Here is a 10,023-nt window from a genome sequence, read left to right as displayed (position 1 = left end):
CCTCATCCTCTGGAAATTCTGTTTCTTTGTTATGGGGTGGGGCCACAACATTAGTAACAAAGAAACAGAATTTCCGGAGGATGAGGCCCAGAAATCAGGATTTTAAAACGATTCCCAGGTGATTCTAATGTGCAGCCAAGGTTGAGAACCACTGATGTAGATGCTGACTTTCTTAATGATTTCCTTGTATCTCTTCTGACTATAGGGCTGCTCGGTTTAATTCATTTTGTTAACACCAACACTTAGTTGCTTCACACCTAGCGTGTAAGTCAGAAGGGCATGCTCACCTGTCTGCCAATTTTTGAAGTTACGTCCTTCAAGTTCACCAACCCAGCAGCAACAATCAGGACAGCACAGTCAGCCTGAGATGTGCCTGTAATCATGCTTTTGATGAAGTCTCTGTGTCCTGGGGCATCCATGATGGTCACATAATACTTGCTGGTCTCGAATTTCCACAGGGAGATATTAGTGGTGATACCACATTCACGTTCAGCTTTCAGCTTATCCAAGACTCAGGCATACTTGATAGAATCTTTACCCGTTTCAGCAGCCTCCTTCTCAGATTTTTTTGTTCATCCCACCAAATTTGTACATCAGATGGTCAGTAGTGGTAGACTTACCCAAATCAACGTGTCTAATGCTGATGATGCTGACATGAGTTTTTTTCTTTCCAATTTGTTTTTTACTTAAAAAAATAAATATATATGTGTGTGTGTGTGTATATATGTATATATATATACATACATATATATGTGTGTATATATATAATATATAAGTTGATTTCAGGAAGGGAGAGGGAGAAAGAGATAGAAATATCAATGATGGGAATCACTGATTGGCTGCCTCCTGCACGCCCCCTACTGGCATGTGCCCTTGACTGGAATCAAACCCGTGATCCTTCAGTCTGCAGGTGGACACTGAGTCAAACCAGTTAGGGCTCTTTCTAATTTTGGCTTAGACTTAGCAGTGGTTCTCACAACACTGTTCTGGCAGCAAAGCCTTGTCGAAAAGAAAGGAGATTCTGTTTTGGTTTTTTGTCTTTTTTATTGGTTTTTTGTTTTTTGTTTTTTGTTTTTTTTTTTAGTGAGAGGGGAAAGGGAAAGGGACACAGAGAGTGAAGCATCGATGTGAGAAACATCCATCTGTTGCCTCCCGTACACACCCTGACCTGGGATTGAACCTGCGACCTGGGTATGTGCCCTGACTGATAACTGAACCACCAACCTTTCAGTGCACAGGACGACACTCAACCAATTGAGCCACATGGACCAGGGAGAGATTGTTTTTATTCAGACTTCTAGCATTTTAATTGTGTTGTATCTTGTTATGAGTCTTTTTGGGTTTCTCTTGTTTACAAATCTCTTTGCCTCCTGACATAAATGTCAGTTTTCTTTACCAGATTAGGGATGTTTTCAGCCAATATTTCTTCATATAGACTCAGTCTCTTGCTCCCTTCTCCTTCTGAAACTCCTGTAATGCAAATGTTAGTATGCTTGATGTTGTTTTAAAGGTCTCTTAAACTATCCTTGTTCCTTAACATTCTTTATACTTTTTTACTCTTCCGATTGTGTGATTTCTACTATTTTGTCTTCCAGATTGCTGATTTGTTTTTCTGCATCATCTAATCTGCTGTTAATTCCTCTAGTGTATTCTTTTTATTTTAGTTATTGTATTTTTCAGTATTTTCTTGTGTGTGTGTGTGTGGTTTTTTTTATCGCTTTGTGAGCATTTCCACTGAGTTCATCTATCTACCATAATTTTGTTGAGTAGTTTTATGGCCATTGCTTTTGGATTCTTTATCTAGCAGATTGCCTGTTTCTACTTCATTTAGTTCATTTTCTGGGATTTTGTCCTTTTCTTTAATTTGGAAAGTATTCCATTGTCTCATTTCGCTTATCTCTCTGTTTGTTTCAGTGTATAATGTAGATCAATTATGTCTCCCTTTTTAAGAGTGGTTTTGTGTTGAAAATGTTATATGGCACAATCCCCATTGGTCACCAGAATCAGTTATTCCACAGGTGTCTTCTGTGTGGGTTCTGTGTGCCCTTCTGTCTTAGTTTGGTGGGGATTGGTGTGGGTACTACCATGGGTGGGATTTTTTCTCATGCTGACTAGCCCCTAAAACTTGTCATGACTGGTTTGGATAATTGTGTACAGGGGTTGGCCCTATGGAGCAGGAGTCGCTTTGATGGGTGCTGGCTGAGTCCCCCCACTCAGTGTGCCATTTGTGAGGTAACTTGGGTGTGGCACTCCTGTAAGACAAAGCCGGTTTCCAAATATGCCAGCTCTGAAGCCTCTTTAGAGTGGCTCTGCTATGGCTGAGGCCAGCTGCAGATTGTGCAGGGCCTAGAGCTGCTTGGGTAGGGGCGGTATTTCAGCAAAGGTCGGCTGCTGCATGTGCCAGGTCTGGGTCACTTGGAAGGGACTGTGATGAGAACCAGGGCTGGCTGTTGTCTGTACCATTGTTGGAACCACTTGGGACGAAGTGCAGTGCAAGCTGATGAGGACTGCCACTGTGGCAAGGTCGGATCTGCCTTTGGGAGTAGTACTATTAGAATGGCATACTTATTAAAAGACCTTAGGCAGATGTCTATGTTGGATCCTGTCTTCCCTTAGAGCAGCGGTTCTCAACCTGTGGGTCGCGACCCCTTTGGAGGTCGAACAACCCTTTCACAGATGTCACCTAAGACCATCCTGCATATCAGATATTTACATTACGATTCATAACAGTAGCAACATGACAGTTATGAAGTAGCAACAAAAATAATTTTATGGTTGGGTCACAACATGAGGAGCTGTATTTAAAGGGCCAGAAGGTTGAGAACCACTGCCTTAGAGGTAGGCTGTGACAGAGACTGGGGTTGCCCTGACACTAGGAGGGGAGTCTTAATGGCAAAAAGAAAGATTGTATGGTATGAATAAGGTGTGCCTATTTGATGGGCACATCTTAAAGCAGTGGTTCTTAACCTTCCTAATGCTGACCCTTTAATACAGTTCCTCATGTCGTGGTGACCCCCAATTTCATTGTTACAAATTGAACATAATTAAAGCATAGTGATTAATCACAAAACAATATTTAATTATATATGTGTTTTCCGATGGTCTTAGGCGACCCCTGTGAAAGGGTCGTTCGACCCTCAAAGGGGTCGAGATTCACAGGTTGAGAACCGCTGTCTTAAAGAGAAGTTATTTCAGAGAGAAAGAGAAGAGATTGGGGAAAGCAGCCAATTGACAATCGACGGAGGGCCCAGTTCACTCTCCTAATACCAGGGAGCTCACCAGGACCCTTAAGTACCTCTGTGCTGCTGCTGGCTCTGCATCTACTGCAACAAAGATCCTGACCCCCTGGTTAGTGGGGACAACAGTTATAGCCTGTCGGTGGCACAGCAAAGGGATTAACTCAGATTGGACTCAAGCCTTAGGTCCTTAAGTCCTATATAGCAATCATTTCATAGGCGAGGCCTCTCTGATAGCACTGCTTTGAGGCCTTCTGAAGGGAAAGTTTAATGGGTACCATGCTTTAGAGACTGCACATTCATTCCTCTGATGTTTTTATAGTGACCTAAATTATAAAACAGGGAAGGGCTTGAGCAAAAGAACAAAAGGAAAAAAGCATTGAAATGGTACAGAATTTGACGTAATTGGAAATTCAAAATACACAGAAAGAATTAAATAAAAAAAATGAAAGGTCACTCTTTGGACTTTGAGTCTCTAAAAATAATTCCAGATTGTTACCCATTATCTGTAATGCAGTGGTATGCGACCTTTTGGTCAATTCTCATGTAATTTGGTTTCAAGTTACCGTTATACCTGGGATCTCAATAAATTAAAGCAAGGTACTTCCTGATCTTAGGGGAATTGCTGAAATAATATAAAGGAGAAAGGAGTATACTTCATGTAAAAATGAAAAGTCTGCCTTTGACTCAAGGTCATAGCACCCATTCTCCAAAAATACCCATGGTCATGAGGAAAGCTCTGACCCAATTAATTAAATAAAAACTTCACCACTTCCAAATTGGCTTTACAAAATTTGACTCTGTGGTCCTTACCACTTTGTAATGTTAGTTAATGTGACCCAGTGTAAATTAAAAAGGGCCTTCAAGAATTGAAAACTGTAATAAATAACCTTTTAGAAAGAAGTCATTATCTCCAGTTATACTTTGAACAGCTGAATATTTTACCTTTTTAAACCTGGAGAGAATGAATGACTTCTCACACTGGATTACTAAAACCTTGAGGTTGTGTTCATACCAGATAAACCTGTATTTCTAGTTCCCGACATTATCAAATTTACTGACTCCTACTCATTAACTGGTACTGATTCTGTTATCATAGATTTGGCTAACAGTGTGTTCTATTCAGTGCCCATTTCAACAGCCATTTAGCACAGTTGGGCTTCACCTTGAAGGGTCATGATACACCTTTACCTGGTTATTCTCAGGAAACCTCAACACCATTATCACAGCACACAGTCTGCAGGTCAGATATAAGCTGGATTTATCTTGCTCCAGGAGAACAGGTATGACATTACATGTATGTCATTCTCCTTGGTGGACGTTCTTTTGACATTTAGGACACACGTACAGTGGAAAAAAGGAGCTTACGAAAAGGAGATGGACCACTGCCCAAAGCATATGAGGCCCTGGTGCCTTGGTTACTTTTTTTTTTCACAAGACAAAAAAAATTAAAAAACATTGTTCCGTGGGTATGTAATAGTCCAAGGGGCTAAATAGTTACTTTGGGACGGCTTTACAAATTTAAAATAGATGCTGAGGTAAATGTTACATATTATCATTATCTGGTTCATTTTCTTCCTTAAAGATTCTTTAGCCTATTTCTCTGCATCGTCCTTTATATCTTTTGGGATAATTTTTGTCATCCTTTAGTTATTTCACCAACGCAACTCTGCTCTAGTTCAGCTTTATCATTAACTTTATTAAGTACTATGGGAATTGTTTTTGTAACTTCTTTAACAATATCACGGCAGGCATTCTGTTTATCTGAAATTTTTCTATTTCTGTCTTCCAGCTTGTCTGGCTTTGCCAGTAGCATAGCCCCAGTGACCATATGAAATACCCGGTGGGTCAGTCACACACCATCATTCACACTGTAAGACTTTAACATGAAACCGCAGCCAGAAGTTCTCACAGCACTGTGAAGTGTGTATGCCCATATGCATGTCCATACATGGCCACTCTTTCTGCAAGATGTTTTAGCGGAATGCTGTAGCCAAAGTTACATCTAAAGTTGCAAGCTTCTTCTCTTGCAGTGTCTGCTAATGAACGGGCATCTGAGGACAAACCTGCCATTCCATCATTTAAAAGTCGTTTTATGGAACCTTCTTCATAAAGTTTGCATTGACTGTTATCTGTTATTAATTTTATGAAAATTAATTGGTACTGCACTGACTTGTTTCTATATTCCTTTTTTTTAAAAGGTATTCCCATGATGTGCTTTCAAATTTTTTGTTTAAAGCAGGCTTACCTAGGGTTTATGGATCTTGCCTTTTGTTTTATTTGTTCTGTCTTGTTTTTGCATTATTCTTCACTGAGACAGAGGTTTTTGTTTGTTTTTAAAGTACTGGTTGTGTTTAGAACAAAATATTTGGGCCATATTTCAAAATACTGGGTTCATTTTCTCTTTCCAAATTCTGGAATCACCAGATTGCCCTGGTACCAAAATTATCTTATGGATCTAAGAATAGTGCTTTTTTCCCTGAGATTGAGAGAATGACATCCTCTAAGTTACTTAAATTCCAGATCAGAAACTTGAAGTCTCTGACTCCAATCACTGATGATTAGTCACTGATGATTAACTGCTGACCGCTTTAATACTTCATGATTTATTTCCCCCGTGTCTTTACATCTCTCTGATCCTACAGGAGAGCCTTCATACTTTGTCCTTTAGGGTAGCAAGAAGTTGACTACACGCTAGCTCCACCCTTGTGTATGAACTCTCACCTTAGTTCCCTTTCTAAACTCAGTAAAACAAGTCCACGCACCTTTTCATGCTCTCTCAAGCTACTTCATGCCTGCTTGAGAGAGGTGCCTTACTTTCCCTAAAGACCCCAATTATGAAAGTCATAGCTCTTTCATACCCTGTTGGCAATGTGTGGTTTCATCAGCTGAGGGATTTCTATGCCCAAGGGTTGAGTTATCATGCTCCTTTTTTCAACGGGGGAAGTAAGAATTGACAGAAGGATAGGCATTGCCTAGATATCTTGTGTTACAATTGCCTACAGCATTCAAAACAGTAACAAGCAATCTATACCAGGTAGCCTAGGTGTGTGGTAGGCTATGCATACCAGCGAAGTTCGTGTATGATGTTTCTACAATGCCAAATTCACTTAACAACGCATATCTGGGTGTGTCCTTGTTGTTACTACCATTTTAGCTCATCAAATCATACAGAGAGAGAAACTAAGAACTAAAACTGTGGTGAATATCACACAAGGAAAAGGCCCTGCTTCTCCATAGAATATTTTCATTACATCTGATTATTTGTAATGTCCTGGAGGACTTTAGTAAGGTATGGCCTGCTGTACCTTGATAAAACGTGGATTCCCAAGGATCACATGTATTCTATGTTTGGTGATAGGAAAGCTTCTAGTTCTTTAATACATTTTATTCATCGAATGCGGATTTGACATTCGGACTTAGGAGTGCTGTCAATTGGGAATAATAAGAAAGGAGCTGAATCGATTTTTCTTACAAGGCATTGATGTTATTAAAATAATAATGTTCGTTTCACTTGTATAGACTTTTGTCATTTCTCAACATGCTCTGTACTTTGTTATTAGAGAAATAATGATGTGACGTATTCGTAGTAAAAATGTGTAAGCAATTTCCATGTGTTCATGATGGTGTTAAATTTGTGAGGAAGTGTGGAAAGTACATTTCTTTGATCAAGTCATAAAATAAATTATTGGAGCTGATAGAATCATATGTAACCTTCTTATAAATGGATTGTAGATGTTCAGGCTGTCAACTTCACAAGCTTTACTCTGTACATATATGGATTGTTTTAGGACTCGGTATCCTTTGAGGATGTGGCTGTGAACTTCAGTCTGGAGGAGTGGGCTTTACTGGAGTCTTCACAGAAGAAACTCTACAGAGATGTGATGAGGGAAACCTTCCGGAACCTGGCCTCCATAGGTAAGGATGATGAATTCCCTTCACTTGCTCAAATTAGAGCACAAGTTTCTTTGTTTTTTCAGAGAGGAAGAGAGAGGGAGAGAGAGAGAAACATCAATGATGAGAGAGAGAATCATTGATTGGCTGTCTCCTGCAGGCCCTACACTGGGGATCGAGCCCGCAACACGGCATGTACCCTGATTGGGAATCAAACCGTGACCTGGTTCATAGGTTGATGCTCAACCACTGAGCCACGCCAGCCAGGCACAAGTGTTTTTTACCCATCAGCATTTTCTAAGATGTGTCATTTGGGAAGGAATGACACTGACAAATAGTTACAGCTCATCATAGAAATAGAATGTACTAATTTTTAAATAACTTCTAATACTTTGGAATTATTTTCCTGGGTCTGCTGCTTTAGGTAGCAAATGGGAAGATCTTGACATGGAAGATCAGTACAAAAACCAGAGGAGAAAACAAAGGTGAGTCACACAAGAGAAAGCAGTGTCTCATGTAAAAAAACCATTGAAATTTTAAAAAGAAGCAACCAAAGCAACAGCTTCTTTAAATGTATTACATCTTAAGAGATGTTCACCAAATTGCTTTCTTATATATTATATAAATGATCAGTGTTTGCAAAATAGATTAGGAAACAGCATTATTAAACCCTGTATATGAATATCACTGTTTTATTAATAGCAAGGCTAAACTTGTCTTGCAGAGCCTTCAGTATATTAAATTTTATATAAACATAAAACATAAAACCTACACTTTCAGTGTAAATCATACTAATATACTTTAAATATTTTACTGATCAATACAAAGTCTCTAATAAAAAATCATTCATGATGTGTTTCTTGTTTTTTACAGAAGTCGTATGTTGGAGAGAACCTGTGAAGGGAAAATGGTTAGTCAGTGTGGAGAAAACATCAGCCTTATTCCTGACTTCAGTCTGAAGAAGAAATCTCTTCCTGGAGGAACACGGTGTGAATGCAGAATGTTTGACAAAGCCTTCACAGATCATTCATCCCATAGTAGTCACACCAGCTGTCACAATGGACAAAACTTCTCTGAGTATCAGAGATGTGGAGTGAAGCCATATAAATGTAATGTATGTGGGAAAGCCTTTAGTTATCTTCAGTGCTTTGAAAATCATGAAAGAACTCACTATGGAGAGAAACCCTATAAGTGTAAGGAATGTGGGAAAACCTTTATGTGGCTCAAAATTCTTCAGAAACACATGACCAAACATAGTGCAGATGCTCCTTTTAATGGTAAGGTGTGTACAAAAACCTTTAGTTCTTCAACTTCTCTTCAGACAGGTGAGAGAACCCACTCTGGAGAGAAGGCCTATCCATGTGAAAAATGCAGTAAAACATTCAGGCATCCCAGCCAACTTCACGTACATGAAAGAACCCACAGTGCAGAGAAACCATATGAGTGTAGGATATGTGGAAAGGCCTTCAAATATTTCAAATCCTTAGAACCACACAGAATGACTCACACAGCAGAAAAACCCTATAAATGTAAGGAATGTGGAAGAGCATTCAGACATTACAGTTCCTTAGAAATACACAAAAGGTTTCACACTGGAGAGAAGTCCTATGAATGTAAACACTGTGGTAAAGCTTTTAGTTATCACAGCTCCCTTAAAGGACACATGAAAATGCACACAGGAAATACTCCGTATCAATGTAAGGAATGTGGGAAAGCATTCACTCTTATCAGGTCCTATCGAAATCATGAAAGGTACCACACTGGAGAGAAGACCTATCAATGTGAAAAATGTAGCAAAGCATTCATGTATCCTAGTTGTCTTCGAAGACATGAGAGAACTCACACTGAAGAGAAACCATATGAATGTAGGATATGTGGAAAGTCCTTCAAGTATTTCAGATCCTTAGAACCACACAAAATGACTCACACAGGAGAAAAACCCTATGAATGTAAGGAATGTGGAAGAACATTCAGATACTACAGCTCCTTAGAAATACATAAGAAGTTTCACACTGGAGAGAAGTCCTATGAATGTAAACACTGTGGGAAAGCCTATAGCTATCCCAGCTCCCTTAAAGGACACATGAAAATGCACACTGGAAATACACCTTACCAATGTAAGGAATGTGGGAAAGCATTCACTTGCCTTAGTTTGTTACAAAGACATGAAAGAACTCACACTGGCGAGAAACCCTATGAATGTAAACAATGTGGTAAAACCTATAAAGATCACAGTAACTTACAAACACACGAAAGAAATCATACTGGAGAGAAACCCTTTAAATGTAAAGAATGTAGAAAAGCCTTCAATTGTAACAAAAACCTTCAGTTACACGTGAAAAGGCACAATGGAAACAAACCGTATAAATGTGAAGAATGTGGGAAAGCCTTCGTTGATGGCTCATCCTTACGAAGGCATAAGAGGATTCACGAATAAAACCTAGTGAATGTAAATAGTGTGGAAAAGACCAGTTATTCCTTTTCTTTCTGGAGGCATTAGAGGACTCACTGGATAAAACCTCGTGAATGTAAAGAGTGTGAGAAAGGTTTCATTGGTCTATATTTTTTTTAAATGTATTTTTATTGATTTCAGAGAGGAAGGGAGAGAGAGAGACAGAAACATCAATGATGGGAGAGAATCATTGATTGGCTGCCTCCTGCATGCCCCACACTGGGGGGTCCAGCCTGCAATCCGGGCATATGCCCTGACCGGCAATCAAACTGTGACCTTCTGGTTCATAGGTTGATGCTCAAGCACTGAGCTATGCTGGCTGGGCTGGGCCCACATCTTTATATTTGAAAACTCTCACTGAAAGGAATAGAAATGTAAATAACCTGATAAGGCTGATGGAAATTAATGTTTGTATAATGTTCCGGAAAATGTTCAAGGTTA

General features: G+C 39.4%; 1 protein-coding gene and 1 pseudogene across 1 annotated transcript in view; one reads left to right on the top strand and one right to left on the bottom strand.

Annotated features, from left to right (window-relative positions):
- LOC102425818 (zinc finger protein 709-like) overlaps nt 1-9,736 on the top strand; it is a 13,330-nt gene extending 3,594 nt beyond the window's left edge. Inside the window, exons 2-4 of the mRNA XM_006103077.3 lie at nt 7,028-7,154; nt 7,555-7,615; nt 8,004-9,736. Of these exons, the coding sequence (XP_006103139.1) occupies nt 7,028-7,154; nt 7,555-7,615; nt 8,004-9,567 (1,752 nt within the window). The 3' untranslated portion in view covers nt 9,568-9,736. The remainder of the gene's footprint in view (nt 1-7,027; nt 7,155-7,554; nt 7,616-8,003) is intronic.
- LOC102425499 lies at nt 4,782-5,698 on the bottom strand (annotated as a pseudogene).
- Nucleotides 9,737-10,023: the final 287 nt, after the last annotated feature.

The sequence above is a fragment of the Myotis lucifugus genome, unplaced genomic scaffold (genome assembly GCF_000147115.1).
Source record: "Myotis lucifugus unplaced genomic scaffold, Myoluc2.0 scaffold_462, whole genome shotgun sequence".
NCBI lineage: Eukaryota > Metazoa > Chordata > Mammalia > Chiroptera > Vespertilionidae > Myotis > Myotis lucifugus.
This window is presented reverse-complemented; position numbering and strand designations above follow the sequence as displayed.